Source organism: Salmo salar, chromosome ssa06 (assembly GCF_905237065.1).
Source record: "Salmo salar chromosome ssa06, Ssal_v3.1, whole genome shotgun sequence".
NCBI lineage: Eukaryota > Metazoa > Chordata > Actinopteri > Salmoniformes > Salmonidae > Salmo > Salmo salar.
This window is the reverse complement of record NC_059447.1, coordinates 70,733,965-70,753,086: the sequence shown is the minus strand read 5'-3', so window position 1 is coordinate 70,753,086 and position 19,122 is coordinate 70,733,965. Positions and strand designations below refer to the sequence as shown.

Genomic DNA, 19,122 nt, shown 5'->3' with positions numbered 1-19,122 from the left:
CAGCGATACATCAGACAGTAGAGCACAGTACAACCCACGTCCCACGCCCCATTACACAGCAACATGCAGCGTATTACTACACAGACATCTTTCATTAGCGCTGACACAGACAACCACTAATGAATGACTATGGGATCTACACTGAGTGCACAAAACATTAAGAACACCTTCCTAATATTGAGTTGCACCCCCCCTTTTTGTCCTCAGAACAGCCTTGATTCGTCGGGGCATGGACTCTACAAGGTGTCTAAAGCTTTCCACAGGGATGCTGGTCCATGTTGACTCCAATGCTTCCCACAGTTGTGTCTAGTTGGCTAGATGTCCTTTGGGTGGTGGACCATTCTTCATACACAAGGGAAACTGTTGAGTGCACCAACTACCATACACCGTTCAAAGGCACTTAAATATGTTGTCTTGCCCATTCACCCTCTGAATGGCACACATAATTGTCTCAAGGCTTAAAAATCCTTCTTTAACATGTCTCCTCCCCTTCAGCTACACTGGTTGAAGTGGATTTAACAAGTGACGTCAATAAGGGATCATAGCTTTCACCTGGATATACCGAATCAGTCTATGTCAAGGAAACAGCAACAGTTCATTAGGAAACAGTTCCTAATGTTTTGTACACTCAGTGTATATTCTACTTCGTAATATCCCGTTGTCTGGACAACCAGCTCTGCTTTCCAATAGGGTGTTGGCCATTGGGAGCCTCAAGTCTAACCTGTGCAACACTATTCAATCCAAATGTATTCAACTTTCTCTCTCTCTCACTCTCTCTTTACCCTGTCTCTCTTCCTAGTTCCCCTCTCTTTCTATCCCTCCTTACCTTGGATCAATGACAGACCTGTAAAAGCTTGTGTTCTGTCAAATGTCTGCTGGTACTTGTCCCAGGACATTCTCTAGCTGGTGTAAGTACTTAGTGAGAACCAGAGATAATAAACATTACACTAGACACTGGTTAGCATGATGTTGTGTCTCATTTTGCTCGCATAATAATACTGTGACTGATATCATACCCCCAAACAATATTGTGTTTAGCATGTGGACATCTGAGGTCTGTTTAATCATAAGAGGGTGATTCTATTGAACTATTCTGACATTATATCAACAGGTGGTGTGTGAGACAGACAGAGACACAGACAGACAGACAGACAGACAGACAGACAGACAGACAGACAGACAGACAGACAGACAGACAGACAGACAGACAGACAGACAGACAGACAGACAGACAGACAGACAGACAGACAGACAGACAAGGCAGTGAGAGTCTGAGACCCTAACCCACAGTACACAGTGAATGTCCATTTGTGTGTGTGATTCTAGAAGTCCTTCTCCAGATGGTATTTAGTCAGGAGTGTATCAGCTGTTGACATTTAGATAAAGGCCTACCCTCCGGCGCAGGCCTGCCCTTTCTGCTCCACTCAGAGCAGGGAGACCAGCACACCATCATTCCCCTGTGTGTGTGTGCATGTGGGTGGGTGTATTCAATGTACAGCTCTTGCTCTGTATGAAAGTGTGTGTTAAGGAGCTAACGTTGAACGCAAAGTTGCTGTGTGTGTGCACATTCGTGCGTATGTGGGTCTAAGTGTGTGTGTGTGTTTACCTGAACCCTACAATGGGGCACTCTTTACAGATGTTACACTTGGCCTGGTGCTTGGCGGTCTCAGCAGCCGCCACTCTGTGTAGGACAGGAAGCCACACCATAGACTGGGGCTCCAGCCTCATCCAATCAACAAACTGCCTGGGCTCCAGCTCCACCTTATTTGTCACCTGGACAGGAAGAGGAAAGAGGAAATTTAAAATCAAAGTGAATTCAACTACTAAGCTGCGTCCGAAATGGCACGCTATTCCCTATATAAAGTGCACTACAATAAATCAGGGTCCATATCAAAAGTGGTGCACTATACAAGAGAGGAAGAGGGTTTAGTCCGCCCAAAATCTGTCCACGATAAGCAGGTAATTGATTATTAAGTGAGGAGTTTTTGTATGGGGGGGAACAAGAGACTGTGGAACCTATTCAAGATAGAAAATGAATAACTATTTTGATACGAGGCTTATTTGATCTAATAGAAGTTTTGAAGTTTCGGAACTCTTAGGTTGTTACGACTGTACTGATATAAGTGTGATGCATGTGACATCCAGGCGACAAAAATAAATAAATAACTCAATAAATGTTTTAAAGAAACTCAGTCCAGCTTTCAACTTACTCTTGAAAGTTGTAATAGTAGAACTCAAAAGGTGTCATTTAGAAATTGGGTAGTGGATCATCAGTTCCTCCTGTCATGTCAGTCACTGCATACCTTAGAGAGATATTTAGAACTTGTCAGCAGTGTCCATATGAATGTTTTTTAGCCGCTCCAAGGTTTAGGAAGCCCTGTTCTAGGAGTCCTGTAGTGGGTATTACACCCCTTTACACCTGGAGACGGCTGCTGTACAGCCCACACACCTGACCTTTCAGTTGCCACGGCTACCCACAAAGGTCATTGAGTAAACATTCTGAGAGGTAACATCTGGGACTCGAGGAAGAAATTGTCCACAGGTCGCTCGCTCGCTCGCTCACTCGCTCACTCAGAATCAACATGGCTTCGGTCAAAGAGGGTAACGTTGAAAACCTATTCCAGCGTGCGTGTGTCCGTTCTGTGACCTCTGTCTCTGTTATGGCCGAATGTCAGATAGAAGTTCTAGAACTCTGAGATCACACACACAGACAGATGGAGAAGCATGTAGGAAACAACACCTCCACTTCATTGATCCTCAACACTGGGGGGCCCCACAAGAGTGCGTGCTCAGCCCATTCCTGTACTCCATGTTCACCCATGACTGCGTGGCCATGCAAGCCTCAAACTAAATCATTACGTTTGCAGACGACAAAACAGTAGTAGGCCGGATTACCAACAACGACGAGACAGCCTACAGGAAGGAGGTGACGGCCCTGGCAGAGCGAGTCCATGAAAATAACCTCTCTCTCAACGTCAACAGACGTCAACAAAACAGCAGAGGGAGCACACCCCTATCTACATCAATGGGACCGCAGTAGAGAAGGTGGAAAGCTTCAAGTTCCTCGGCGTACACATCACTGACGATCTGGAATGGTCCAGCCACGCAGACATTGTGGTGAAAAAGGCGCAACAGCACCTCTTCAACCTCAGGAGGCTGAAGAAATGTGGCTTGGCCCCTAAGACCCTCAGAAACCTTTACAGATGCACATTTTGAGAGCATCCTGTCGGGCTGTATCACCGCCTGGTACGGTAACTGCACCCCCCGCAATCGCAGGGCTCTCCAGAGGGTGGTACGGTCTGCCCAACGCATCCCCGGGGGCAAACTACCTGCCCTCCAGGACACCTACAGCACCCGATGTCACAGGATGGCCAAAAAGATCATCAAGGACAACAACCACCCGAGCCACCGCCTGTTCACCCCACTATCATCCAGAAGGCGAGGTCAGTACAGGTGCATCAAAGCTGGGACCAAGAGACTGACAAACAGCTTCCATCTCAAGGCCATCAGACTGTTAAATAGCCATCACCTGGCTACTCAACCCTCCACCTTAGAGGCTGCTGCCCTGTATACATAGACATGGAATCACTGGCAAGTAACACTAGTCACTTTAATAATGTTTACATACTGCTTTACTCATCTCATATGTATATACTGTATTTTATTCTACTGTATTTTAGTCAATGCCACTCCGACATTGCTGGTCTTAATATTTGTATATTTCTTAATTCCATTATTTTACTTTTAGATGTGTGTATTGTTGTGAATTGTTAGATACTACTGTATTGTTGGAGCTAGGAACACAAGCACTTACCTACACCCACAACAACATCTGCTAAATATGTGTGTGTGACCAATACAATGTGATTTGATGAAGAACCAGCTCTGGAGTGTCAAGGCAAGGCATCGAGCCAGAGAGCAGACACCTCCTATCGTTCCTTCCATCTTCCTCCCTATTGTCTCCTCCTCTCTCCTCCACCTGTCTCCCTCTCCCTCCTGTCTCCTCACATCGTCTAGCTGGCAGAGTTACGGCAGTACAGATCCCTTGGAGGGAGGAGGATGGATGGATGGTGAAAGGGAGGGAGGAGTGAGATTGAGGCCCGTAAAACAGGCCGTATTTATGGGCCACCACCTCGTTCATTACAGCCCCATTAAACCAAATGGAGTGGTTGACTGCTCTGCAATTTCTGTCTGATACAGGGAGGTCACGGGGGGGGGGAGGGAGTCTACTGGGCAAAGAGGCCAGAGTCATCAGTCACTCTTACCATCAACCGTCTGGCTGTAATGCATTAGGAATTGTGCCGTGAATATCAGACGGTCTTGTTGTAATGGTGTGTGTGTGTTAGCGTATTTAAACAAATTATAATAATAATATTGAACCTTTATTTAACTAAGCAAGTCAGTGTTATGTGCATGTGTTAATGTATGTGTGTGTTAATGTATGTGTGTGTGAGTGTGTGGGTGAAATGGGGGGAGATAAAGGAAAGAGGAGGTTGTAGGTAGATAAGGGGTGACAGGAGGGGAGTGGTGAAGCGATAGGAGAAGGGACTGTATTAGAAAGCTCCAGGTTGGTAGTGGCTCCTGTTAAACTCTGTGACATTTCCAATGTCAGCCGAGCTCCATCACCATGCTATTTTGGAAGCCCGAGCGGTGAAATCAGGGTAATTTACTGCTTCCTAATTTTATGCCGCCACTGAATTTATGACTGACGAAACAGGACTCCCGGAAAAGAGAAAAATACAATGTGAACCCAAGGACAGGGACCAGCCAACCTTGCATTTGAACGTTCATCGTTGGCCATATTGGTTATAGTGAGAACGTTATGGCACTTTCAACAGCAATAATACAAGATGTGTGTGTGTGTGTCAATAAACACAATGTGTTGCAGTGTGTGTGTATAGTGTGTATACATACGTGCTGGAAGCAGCTCCGGACGCTGGGTTCAATGTTGCTCCCTCCGAAGGCAGCGACCTCTCCTAGTTGCCGTGGTATCTGGATGGCGTCGTGGAGCAGCAGACCCAGCTGTCTCTGGTCACACGTATCCCCCGACGACGCCACCTGACTGAACAGGTCTGGAGGAGAGAGAGAGAGACAGAGAGGCGAGGGGTGTGAGACTACAGAAATACAGTTTCTCATCCAAGCCTCCACTGTCAATCTTTATCAGTGAGTGTGTTGTGTGAGAGTGTGAGTCAGCGTGTTGTGTCAGTGTGTGTGTCAGTGTGTGTATTAATAGCCCTATGTGGGTACTCATCTATCAGAGCTCAGGGAGAAGGTAGAGTAGAGGAGTCCAGGTGAGCTGAGCAACCCGGCCAGAACACAACCCAGAGGAATCTACAGTCCCTCCCTCTCTCTCCCTCCTCTCTCTCTCTCTCTCTACCTCCCTCTCTCTCTCTCTCCCCCCCCTCTCTCTACCTCCCTCTCTCCCTCCCTCCCCTCCTCCCTCTCTCTCTCTCTCCCCTCCCTCCCTCCCTCCCTTTCTTCCTCGCGCCCTCCCTCTCTACCTCCCGCCCTCCCTCTCGCTCCCCCTCTCTCTCTCTCTCTCTACCTCCCTCTCTCCCTCTCTCTCTCTCCCCTCCTCCCTCTCTCCATCCCTCCCTCTCTCTCTCTCTCTCCCCTCCATCCATCCCTCCCTCCCTCCCTCCCTCCCTCCATCCCTTTCTTCCTCCCGCCCTCCCTCTCTTCCTCCTGCCCGTCCTCCCTCTCTCTCACCCTCTCTACCTCCCGCCCTCCCTCTCTCTCCCCCTCCTTCCCTCTCTTCCTCCCTCCCTCCCTCTCCCCCTCCTTCTCTCTTCCTCCCTCCCTCTCTTCCTCCCTCCATCCCTCTCTTCCTTCCTCCATCTCTTCCTCCTATCCTACCTCTCTCCCTTCCCTCTTCCTCCCTCCCTCTCTTCCTTCCTCCCTCCCTCCCTTCCTCCTGCCCACCCTCTCGCCCCCTCCCTCTCGTCCTCCCTCCCTCCATCCCTCTCTTCCTCCTGCTCTCCCACTCTCCCCTCTCTCTCCCCTTCCCTCCCTCCCCCTCCATCCCTCTCTTCCTCTCTCCCTCTTTTCCTCCATCCATCCATCCCTCTCTCTCCCCCTCCCTCCATCCCTCTCTTCCTCCCCCCCCTCTCTTCCTCCTGCCCTACCTCTCTCCCTCCATCCCTCTCTCCCTCTCTTCCTCCATCCCTCTCTTCCTCCCTCCATCCCTCTCTACCTCTCTTCCTCACTCCCTCTCCTCCTCCCTCCCTCACTCCCACTCTCCTCCCTCTCTTCCTCCCTCCCTCCCACTCTCCTCTCTCCCTCCCTATTTCTTCCTCTGTCTCTGTAAATCTCCTCACTATCACAGGAGAGTAATCAATTCCCCATCAGCCCCTGCTCTGAGGGTATGACAGGGCATCTGCCCATCGTTGAGAAAGGAAACCTCTCGTCTAGACGTACAAACACAATATTTTTTGTTTCAATCGTAAAACAAAACATAACCAAATTGAATGCAACAGCTCAGTTAATTGTTGTCAGGGCTCTGTCTGCCTTGTTATTACCAGATAGGATAAAGAGAGAGAGACAAACTTTGATGAACTCCCATATCTGTTAGGCGAAATACTGCAGTGTGCAGTCACAGCAGCAAGATTTGTGGCCTGTTGCCATGAGAAAAGGGCAACCAGTGGAGAAGAAATAAACATTGTGTACTTCAATTAGGGGAGGGGTGGTAAGGTTAGGGGAAAATAATAAAGGAAAAAAAAATATATATATATATATATTTACCCAAAAATATATGGGGATTGGAAATGATGCAGATAATTACATTGATAGAAGCCACAATCTGCAGTATTAAAGCTGATCTACCCCCTAAAATAATACAAAACACAAATTCTACAACACTGTAAAAACAACCTGTTTATTTATTTTCCCTTTCATACTTTAACTTTGTATTTATTTTTATATAACCGTTATTTAACTAGGCCAGTTAAGAACAAATTGTTATTTGCAATGATGGCCTACCAAAAGGCAAAAGGCCTCCTGCGGGGTAGGAGGCTGGGATAAAAATGTTAAAAAAGTTCAATATAGGACAAAACCCACGTCACGACAAGAGACACCACATCACTACATAAAGAGAGACCTAAGACAACAACATAGCATGGCAGCAACACATGAAACACAGCATAGCAGCAACACAACATGACAACACAGCATGGTAGCAACACAACATGACAACAACATACTGTAGTAGCAACAGAACATGGTAGCAGCACAACATGACAACAACATACTATTGTAGCAACACGGCATGGTAGCAACACAACATGACAACAACATACTGTAGTAGTAACACAACATGGTAGCAGCACAACATGACAACAACATACTGTAGTAACAACACAGCATGGTAGCAACACAACATGACAAGAACATACTGTACTAGCAACACAGCATGGTAGCAACACAACAACAGCATACTGTAATAACAACACAGCATGGTAGCAACACAACATGACAACAACATACTGTAGTAGCAACACGGCATGGTAGCAACACAACATGACAACAACATACTGTAGTAGCAACAGAACATGGTAGCAACACAACATGACAACAACATACTGTAGTAGCAACAGAACATGGTAGCAACACAACATGACAACAACATACTGTAGTAGGAACACGGCATGGTAGCAACACAACATGACAACAACATACTGTAGTAGCAACAGAACATGGTAGCAGCACAACATGACAACAACGTACTGTAGTAGCAACACGGCATGGTAGCAACACAACATGACAACAACATACTGTAGTAGCAACACGGCATGGTAGCAACACAACATGACAACAACATACTGTAGTAGCAACAGAACATGGTAGCAGCACAACATGACAACAACATACTGTAGTAACAACACAGCATGGTAGCAACACAACATGACAAGAACATACTGTACTAGCAACACAGCATGGTAGCAACACAACAACAGCATACTGTAATAGCAACACAGCATGGTAGCAACACAACATGACAACAACATACTGTAGTAGCAACACAACATGAGAACAACATACTGTAGTAGCAACACAGCATAGTAGCAACACAACATGACAACAACATACTGTAGTAGCAACACAGCATGGTAGCAACACAACATGACAACATACTGTAGTAGTAACACAGCATGGTAGCAACACAACATGACAACAACATACTGTAGTAGCAACACAGCATGGTGGCAACACGACAACAACATACTGTAGTAGCAACACAGCATGGTAGCAACACAACATGACAACAACATACTGTAGTAGCAATACAACATGACAACAACATACTGTAGTAGCAACACAGCATGGTAGCAACACAACATGACAACAACATACTGTAGTAGCAACACAGCATGGTAGCAACACAACATGACAACAACATACTGTAGTAGCAATACAACATGACAACAACATACTGTAGTAGCAACACAGCATGGTAGAAACACAACATGACAACACAGCATGGTAGCAACACAACATGACAACAACATACTGTAGAAGTAACACAGCATGGTAGCAACACAGCATGGTAGCAACACAACATGACAACACAGCATGGTAGCAACACAGCATGGTAGCAACACAGCATGGTAGAAACACAACATGACAACACAGCATGGAAGCGACACAACATACTGTAGTAGCAACACAACATGGTAGCAGCACAAAACATGGTACAAACATTATTGGGCACAGGCAACAGCATAAAGGGCAAGAAGGTAGAGACAACAAGGCATCACACAAAGCAGCCACAACTGTCAGTAAGAGTGTCCATGATTGAGTCTTTGAATGAAGAGACTGAGATAAAACTGTCCAGTTTGAGTGTTTGTTGCAGCTCGTTCCAGTCACTAGCTGCAGCTAACTTCTTGCACATTGTTACAACACTGTACATAGCCAATAATATAACATTTGAAATATCTATATTCTTTTAAAACTTTTGTGGGTGTAATGTTGACTAATGTTTCCCTTGTTCCCTTTCGTTTATTGTCTATTCCATTTGCTTTGGCAATGTAAACAGATGTTTCCCATGCCAATACACCCCTTTGAATTGAATTGATTTGCGAGATAGAGAGAGTTGGCGGGAGAGATGCGAGAGAGAGTGAGAAAAGACGGGGATGCAGTATAGACAGGAAGAACGATTGAGAGAGAGAAAGAAAGAAAACCGAGAGAGAAATACAATGGCGAGTGAAAAAGGCGATAGAGAGCGGGGGGCAATAAAAGGATGGAGGGATGGGGCTCATCTATCTACCTGGCGTTGTCTTTGATCTCTGTGTGAGACCCTGCCTTGATGTCAGCTCTCCTTAAGTAGAGTGGTAATGGCGATTCTATCATACCGTACATGTGCGTGGGTCTGCATGCGAGAGTCTGCATGTGCACAAACCAGCCTTGATGTCAGCTTGCATTAAGTTAAGTAACTAGGGCTGTTCTTCGATACTCTATGTGTGTGTGTATGTGTGTGTCTGTGTGTGTGTGTGTGTGTGTGTGTCTGTGTGTGTGTGTGTGTGTCTGTGTGTGTGTGTGGTTTCTGTGTGTGTCTGTGTGTGTGTGTGTCTGTGTGTGTGTGTGTGTGTGTGTGTGTGTGTGTGTGTGTGTGTGTGTGTGTGTGTGTGTGTGTGTGTGTGTGTGTGTGTGTGTGTGAGTGATTTTGACCGAGCCTTCATGTCTCCTTGAGTAGCGATGGCAGTTCTTCGATACTGCACATCCCTAGAGTATAAGCCGGCCATACTTCTTCAACCATGAGCAGCAATGCGTATCAGCTTCATAAGCCTTCATAGCCACTACGTAGGACATCGTTGTCATGAAACTCCAAAATCACATGAGCCCCAGACTTTCTTAACATTTCTACTCCAACTCAAACGTCCTGCCCTACAATTATAAGTGATATGCATAATACACAAGGTATCGAATTGAGAGCCAAATTGTTATGTAGCTGGGTTGTATTTTGCGGTGGTGGACTGTGCTACTTGTGATTTAGTGAGTTGCTGTGGATGGGTGTCTGGGCCTGACACCAATGTGACTCTAAACGAGAGGGACTCGCCCAACCGTGCTTGATCTCTTTTTGAGACTAATAGAAATTGCCAGTGGAACGAATAGGCTCAGGGACAGATTCCACGTCACAGGAGGGGTAGAGAAGGAAACTATGGAGGGAGAGGACAGAGAGAGAGAGAGGAAAGGAAGAGAGGGAAGAGATAGAAGGGGAGAACAGAACGAGATAGAGAGATCGAGGAGGAGAAAACGAGGACACAAAAGCAAGAGAGCAAATTGAGGACAGAATGCACGTTATCTGAAAGGACAAAGCATACTCCCCCAGCAGCCCTAGCCACATCCCTAATCCCCCTGCAATGAAACTAAATAAATAAATAAATCAAATACAAAACAAGTGGGAGGTCTCTCATCCAATTAGATGGTCCATTCACTGGCGTCCTCTGACACGGTCCGATCGGCACCCTGGGTAACTGAGCTGGGATTACAGCCTGGCAGAGGGCATTATGGGATACGCTGGCACGGACTACGCTACAACGCTCCCACTGGAGCTGTTCTCAATTCACCTCAGAGTGTGGGTGTGTGTCAAAGTGTGATTTAAGTCTATCAGAGTTTGATAAAGTTTTATTATTTTTTCACGTCTGTCTGTCTGTCTGTGTGTGTGTGTGTGTGTGTGTGTGTGTGTGTGTGTGTGTGTGTGTGTGTGTGTGTTTGAGTGTTTCTGTGAATACTATGTGTGTGAAAGGGTTTTTGTGGGCTGGTTGATACTTGCATTTGTATTTCTCCTCCAGATGGCCCTTGGAGAGCGAGAGCAATCCTATCTTCATGGACAGGACACGGATCTTCCCACTGCGGCCGCTACAGCGGGAACACACACACACAGTGGACATTTTTTTTTATGAGAGAAAATGACTTCTACAAGGTGTGTGTGTGTGTGTGTGTGTGTGTGTGTGTGTGTGTGTCCACGTACGTGTCGTATACATTGAGCAGCCAGTTGAGAGACATATCGACACACAGTGGAACATTGACCAGGTCCTTGTGCTGCTGCTCCAGCCCATCATAGATGGACGTCAAACAGTTAATCACTTCCGGTACCGTCAGCAGCTGGGCATTCTGGGTAAGCTTGTGCTGCTCGAAGGTGCTCTGGGCCACATTCAGATCCAACAGATCCACTAGAGGGAGGGAGGGAGGGAGGGAGGGAGGGAGGGAGGGAGGGGAAAGAGACTTTTAGACTTTTCAACGTTGTTTACTGAGACCACTCAATGGCAACAAAGAACATTCTAAAATGATGAAGAGCAGTGGAAATTGCCACAGCAAATTACAGACGGTTGTAATGACAACACGGCCACAGACAGGATATGAGGTGACTGTAGAGTAGACGGTGGCGTGACACCAGGGCAGCAGGCCAGCCAATTTATGTTACAGATACTGGAGACACGACTCAGAGTTAACCTAATTAGCCGTTTAAGGGGAATCCTGCGTATAGCTTATCTTGCTAAGAATCCCGAGTATGTAGGAGATACACACAGACACATCTGACAGTGGGGGATCAGGAAGGAAAAACAAAACACGAACGGGAAGGAGTTTGAGGAAAATATACAGACTTGTTTCCTCTCTCTCTCTCTTCCCTCTCTATCTCGTTCTCTCACCTCCCTCTCTCTCTCGCTCTCCTTCCTCCCACCCTCACTCTGTTCCAGGGCATTAAGCCAGAGTAATAACTAATAAATACAGATCTGTGTCTGTGCTTTAGACTTCAGGCTTTGAGTTGTAATCTAATGGGTGAAATTGAATCTGAACGCCCTCAGTCCAAATCACTCAGACGTACTAGGAGCTCTCGTCTCATCATCACAAGATAATGCAATATAATATGACAAACCCAAAACGCCTGAATCATCTAAACTCATTAACACCCACACTAACTCATAAAACCACACACACACACTCACTTTCACTCTCACTGCCCCCTACTCTCAGCACGACAAACCCACTCCACCCTCTAGCCCAGAAGTGCGACAGAAAGCAGACACAGAAAGAAGAAAGTGAAGCAGTAAAGTTTGGAGCTCTCTAAATAACAGCATAAACTGGGTGGTTCAATCCCTGAATGCTGATTGGCTGACAGCTGTGGTATACCACAGGTATGACAAAACATTTCTTTTTACTGTTCTAATTACGTTGGTAACCAGTTTATAATAGGAATAAGGCACCGCGGGGGTTTATGGTATACAGCCAATATACCACGGCTAAGGGCTGTATCCAGGCACTCTGCGTTGCGCCGTGCGTAAGAACTTAGCCATGGTATATTGGCCATATACCCCCCCCTCCAGTGTTATTGCTTAAATAACCCCTGGGTAATAATGACAGAGAGCCTGGCTCAGTCCCAGCAGCAAGGTACAGCAATACCCAGAGGAAGTGAGGTGACCATTTATATCCACACACCGTCAGCAGCCAACGGGGAATAAATAACACAAAGATAGCTATGGCCAGCTGGTTATTGTGGAAGACAATTTATTCCCTTTTGGGATGAAACACACAGCGGCACAAATGGAATCTCAACAAAACAAGGATGTAGACACATACAGGTACACACAAACTCAATCGCATACCTGGTTGCATGTGTTTGTGTCAGTGTGTGTGTGTGTGTGTGTGTGTGGGGGGGGGGGGAGGAAACTTACAGCACAGTGCTTTCTGTAGCCTACGGATCTTCATGGCTGTTCTGTAAGCGGAAAATCTCACGTTGTTCAGGTCGGCTAAAAGGTGAGAGAGAAAGAAAGAGAGAGAGAGGAAAAACAGAGGGATGGAATCAATCATACAGAATGGATAATAGCGGTCTGATATGAAATAACGATGTCAAACTGAAAACCTGTTAAAAAGACGTGCCGTAGTGTAATTTCTATATAGTCACAGGGAGGGCTGGACATGGCTGGTAATTGGGTTAGTGAGACCTCTCTCGGAGGAGCTGAGTCCTATTTGTTGAGCGTTGGCCTTTAGGAACTGTTTATTACTGATCTATCTGATCATTAAAGGACAGTCACACTGACCACCGCAATGGTGACCCATACATAAATATGGATGTTACAGTCAGTGTGTGTGTGTGTGTGTGTGTGTGTGTGTGTGTGTGTGTGTGTGTGTGTGTGTGTAAGCGAGACAGCAAGATACTGTGTGAAAGAGCACATGAGAGAGCTTTGCAGTTACTGCGTGGTGTCAAATTTGAGTGAAAGTGAATGTTTTGTGATTATATGACCGGTGTCTGTCTGTCTGTCTGTCTGTCTGTCTGTCTGCCTGCCTGCCTGTCTGCCTGCCTGCCTGCCTGCCTGCGTGCGTGCGTGCGTGCGTGCGTGCGTGTCTGTTTCATACCAAGCGACTGGTAGAGCTCTGTCATCTTTGGATGGTCCCAGCAGGTAGTCTGAGTCTGGTGGCTGGAAGACAACAGGGGATAATGATAAGGCTTTTGTCACACACACAAGGGCTGGGCGGTTACCATATTTTACTATATACCGGTATTGATGCACGGACCGGTTTGGGTTTTTGCTTTACCTCCTATAAAGGTATTTGAATGTTTGGTTTGTTAAATGTTATACGCTGTGTGTAATGTCCATTTGTATAGTTTACTAAGCTACTTGAGTCATCCCTCTCCGCTTCCTCTCTCCAAGCCGCTTTCCACACAGACCTAGTCCCACCCCTTCCCTCAAGGAGAGCATTTGTTGTTGCTTGACCACGAGACACTTTCGTTCAGTCTGCATGGTCAATGCAGCACATGCAACAATGTTGTTTCCAATTTGATCTTAATATAAATCCACAAGCGTTCTATAATTACAATATTAGTTTGTGTTTCTTACATCAGCAAACAGCTAGTTTGTATTTTCTTAGCAAGATAAGCTAAATCGTGTTAGCCACTAATGCTACTCGCTAGCCGACTAGCTAATAAAAGTACTGAGTCAGAGCAAACATAGCTAGCTAGTACAGCCTGATACCAGTGCTGGTGGAGGCCTAAATCAGCATGTTGTTTGTGCAACAGTACCTTCTAAATCAAAGAGGAATAGGCAAAGATTTAATGTAGCCAAAGATTATAGGGTCCCCTAGGAAACACTGATCACTATTTTGTCACAATAACTCGTCCATGGCATTTTCATTCGTTGTCATGTCAAACAACACTGTATTCAAAGGGCTCACTATTATTTATATTCTAACTATATAATTATAATAAACATTATATTTCCATGATTCCAAAAGTTCACCCAAGTGTTTTGATCTAAATCTCAAATGCAACATTTGGTTAAAAATAAGGCCTAGTATTTTTGCCCATATCGTGGCAGTGTGGAAATGATCTGAAATGAGTGCAGGAAATGCAGGAGATTATTTTAGGTTGAATTGAACAGTATAAAACAATCAGAATGGAGAAAGATCCATTGAAATAATTTTGAAAATATGTGCTTCCACCCTAGGGTCACACACTACTCATAAAGCACTAGAGTCACACACTACTCATAAAGCACTAGAGTCACGCACTACTCATAAAGCACTAGAGTCACGCACTACTCATAAAGCACTAGAGTCACGCACCACTCATAAAGCACTAGAGTCACGCACCACTCATAAAGCACTAGAGTCACGCACTACTCATAAAGCACTAGAGTCACACACTACTCATAAAGCACTAGAGTCACGCACTACTCATAAAGCACTAGAGTCACGCACTACTCATAAAGCACTAGAGTCACGCACTACTCATAAAGCACTAGAGTCACGCACTACTCATAAAGCACGAGAGTCACGCACTACTCATAAAGCACGAGAGTCACGCACTACTCATAAAGCACGAGAGTCACGCACTACTCATAAAGCACTAGAGTCACGCACTACTCATAAAGCACTAGAGTCACGCACTACTCATAAAGCACTAGAGTCACGCACTACTCATAAAGCACTAGAGTCACGCACTACTCATAAAGCACTAGAGTCACGCACTACTCATAAAGCACTAGAGTCACGCACTACTCATAAAGCACTAGAGTCACGCACTACTCATAAAGCACTAGAGTCACGCACTACTCATAAAGCACTAGAGTCACACACTACTCATAAAGCACTAGAGTCACACACTACTCATAAAGCACTAGTCACACACTACTCATAAAGCACTAGAGTCACACACTACTCATAAAGCACTAGAGTCACACACTACTCATAAAGCACTAGAGTCACACACTACTCATAAAGCACTAGAGTCACACACTACTCATAAAGCACTAGAGTCACACACTACTCATAAAGCACTAGAGTCACACACTACTCATAAAGCACTAGAGTCACGCACTACTCATAAAGCACTAGAGTCACGCACTACTCATAAAGCACTAGAGTCACGCACTACTCATAAAGCACTAGAGTCACGCACTACTCATAAAGCACTAGAGTCACGCACTACTCATAAAGCACTAGAGTCACGCACTACTCATAAAGCACTAGAGTCACACACTACTCATAAAGCACTAGAGTCACACACTACTCATAAAGCACTAGTCACACACTACTCATAAAGCACTAGTCACACACTACTCATAAAGCACTAGAGTCACACACTACTCATAAAGCACTAGAGTCACACACTACTCATAAAGCACTAGAGTCACACACTACTCATAAAGCACTAGAGTCACACACTACTCATAAAGCACTAGAGTCACACACTACTCATAAAGCACTAGAGTCACGCACTACTCATAAAGCACTAGAGTCACGCACTACTCATAAAGCACTAGAGTCACGCACTACTCATAAAGCACTAGAGTCACGCACTACTCATAAAGCACTAGAGTCACACACTACTCATAAAGCACTAGAGTCACACACTATTCATAAAGCACTAGAGTCACGCACTACTCATAAAGCACTAGAGTCACACACTACTCATAAAGCAAATGTACAACTTTTATTAATCAAAAACATGAAATACATAAAAACAAATACCGTCATAAAATTGAAAATTACCATATGATATGATATTTTGGCCATATCGCCCAGCCCTAACACACACACACACACACACACACACACACACACACACACACACACACACACACACACACAGAGAGAGAGACAGATAGATCAAATGCTCTGTCTTGTCGACTGGTTTTCTTATCGTCTCAATAATAGAGGCACATGTATACAAATCCAAAACGCGGGTCTGATTGTGATTCCCAAAGCATAGAAATCATCTAGGAGGCCTTGAGAGTGACGCACCCACACACCCCTCATCTCTGCAGGCCTCCTCTCAGTACGCTACGTAGCACACTCTGCCAGGTCCCCTGGGGCTACGAGGGGGACATGTTGATGCCTCGTCTCCATCCTGTTTACATTTCAGCTTCTGAGAAACGCCGCCAGGTGCGGAGAGCACAGACAACACAGCCAAATCTACAAGAACCACGTTTGAAATAAAAACACAAACAAATTTACTTGAATCTGATCAAGCAGAGTAGGGTTGAGTTTATGACTCCAGAAGACAGAATTGATAAGTAGGTGTGGGGTTTGTGTCTGTCTGTCTGTCTGTCTGCTGCCCTTCTTCACCTGATCAGGGAAGTCATTTATATTTGAGTGATTCTCCGCTTCGGCAAAATATCCCTTCCTGTACCCACACTGATATCAAGGGGAATTGTTGGGAATTGCTGTGTTGTGACGTCTATTATGTTGTGAATGCCAGTATCTCTGTGATTAGGTTGTCATAGTGAGACTGTCTCCAGACACAGAGAGAGAGAGAGAGAGAGAGAGAGAGAGAGAGAGAGAGAGAGAAGAGAGAGAGAGAGAGAGAGAGAGAGGGAAATGGAAGGGAGAGAGAAAATAAAGAGATGAGAGAGAGAGAGAGAGAGAGAGAGAGAGAGAGAAGACAGGCTATCCAGTGAAGTGAAGTGCTGACAATAGAGCACAGGGGAGACGAACTACAGAAGCCATCAGCAGGTGTTCATCCCTCTTCATCATGCTCTGAAATGGCACACACTTTCATACCTTCCTTGCGCTCAGCTCAGGGTTCCTGTTTTAGCTGTGCTATTTGAGACAGGGGCCGATTCAATCATGGCCGGACGGATATTATTGTGTCCCAGTGAGGATTTGGACACCAAGCCGTCAGAAATGAATTCATATCTCCTCTTGTTCGAACAGCTTGAGGATTTAGCCGTGGTTGTGGCATAAGCTTGTACACACACACCCATGCACATATGTGCATGCATGCACGGACACACACACACACACACACACACACACACACACACACACACACACACACACACACACACACACACCTGGAAGTGTGTTAATGACTATCTATCAGTGCCAACAGCAGTCAGAGTAAACACAATAATGGTTGCCATTCAACTAAGTCTGTAGGAGGAACATCAAAGAGAAGCCAGCCTTAGCCCCAAAGATGAAACACAAGGAGTTGACTGTGATCTGGCAACCCGTGGAGTCTTTCCACTATGTATTCAGTGCAAAGCAGCAGAATGACAAACACAGCAGACAGGCTCAATCAAAAAATGGATTACACTAGCTGTCTACTACCACTGCTGGACCGGCAGCTTAGGCCTGTCATAATGAAGACAACCCACAGAGTTGGCAGGTTCTAAGCTTCCTCAATCATCCCTTCTTTCTCCCTCTGTCGTCCGTCCTCATTTATCCTCAGAAACTCCCAAGTTTAAGGTTACCTGTGGTAACCTTTGCAAGGACAGAGCTGTGACGCGTGTAGACATGTGTTAAGGCTTGAAGATCACACAGACATTCATGTCCCAGAATGTGAAAGAGATGGTTTGGCACCAAGCTCAGGGTTATAGAATCTCTCTGATTTGAAGAACCACACAGAGGTCAAAGTCCCTCTTTTTAACAAGGAGTTAAGGTTAACTGGTCGAAAGCTACAGCCTGTGAGCACTAAAGTCGCTTGGTAGTGTCATACAGAATTCTGCATTCATTCTCAAAGCCGGTTTGAGATGTAGGGTTTTTCATGTTGCCAATGGTTCCGAGTCCATTCTACCAATGGGTAGAATGCTTATTGGAAGTTAATTGTTGTGGAATACGTGGTGCAAAGACGGAGCTTAGAAGAGATTTGGGTAAAGAAGTCAGACAGGAAGTCAGAGCAGCTCCACAGCCTGTCCTCAGCAGGGAGTTGAGTGAGTGATATACTGTAGAGAGCGCAGTGAGCCTGGAGATGAATCCGGTTTGAGGATAAATAGATGCAGCGCTTGACATTTCCCCGTAAACATCATTATAAAACTGGTTGTTTGGATCACGGATGCTGGATGGACGAGCAGCGTTCTAAGCCATGCTGTATTAGCCGTCACAAACACACCTATGCCTGCTAACAGTTCCATCTGAAAATTATCACTGCTCCTCCATCAGAATATCATGTTCATGTTGCTATCCCAATCATCTGTTTTATTTATCTCAACTCACACATTATTTCCCATTGCTTCTAGCCAAAGCATTTAGTTTGGTATAGTGGGGGCTAATATAAGCCTAGCATTTAGTTTAATACAGCGGGGGTTAATATAAGCCTAGCATTTAGTTTAATACAGCGGGGGCTAATATAAGCCTAGCATTTAGTTTAGTACAGCGGGGGTTAATATAAGCCTAGCATTTAGTTTAGTACAGCGGGGTTTAATATAAGCCTAGCATTTAGTTTAGTACAGCGGGGTTTAATATAAGCCTAGCGTTTAGTTTAGTACAGCGGGGTTTAATATAAGCCTAGCGTTTAGTTTAGTACAGCGGGGTTTAATATAAGCCTAGCGTTTAGTTTAGTACAGCGGGGGTTAATATAAGCCTAGCGTTTAGTTTAGTACAGCGGGGGTTTAATATAAGCCTAGCGTTTAGTTTAGTACTGTCTTTAGACATCAATAAGGTACAAGAGGCACAATTTAAATGTGACTGTATTCATGATACAGCACTGACTCGTGTCTTATTGCTTAATTAAATGACATCTCTGAGTAAACATCATTAAAACGGGACTCTGGGATAGAATACTGCATAAAACCCAGGAAACTCCGCATTTTATGTAACTAATAAGCTACTCTGAAGTGCTGTTTATGAGAGCATGTGGCCAAGCTGTAGCAGAGTAGTAAATTACTACATTCTAATTCATATTAAATT

At 45.3% G+C, this 19,122-nt stretch overlaps 1 protein-coding gene across 1 annotated transcript in view; it reads right to left on the bottom strand.

Moving 5' to 3' along the window:
- The window catches only part of utrn (utrophin), a 278,656-nt gene that overhangs the window by 38,918 nt on the left and 220,616 nt on the right, over window positions 1–19,122 (bottom strand). Inside the window, 6 exon segments of the mRNA XM_014205596.2 lie at window positions 1,607–1,773; window positions 4,915–5,072; window positions 10,769–10,854; window positions 10,967–11,168; window positions 12,669–12,743; window positions 13,351–13,412. Of these exon segments, the coding sequence (XP_014061071.1) occupies window positions 1,607–1,773; window positions 4,915–5,072; window positions 10,769–10,854; window positions 10,967–11,168; window positions 12,669–12,743; window positions 13,351–13,412 (750 nt within the window).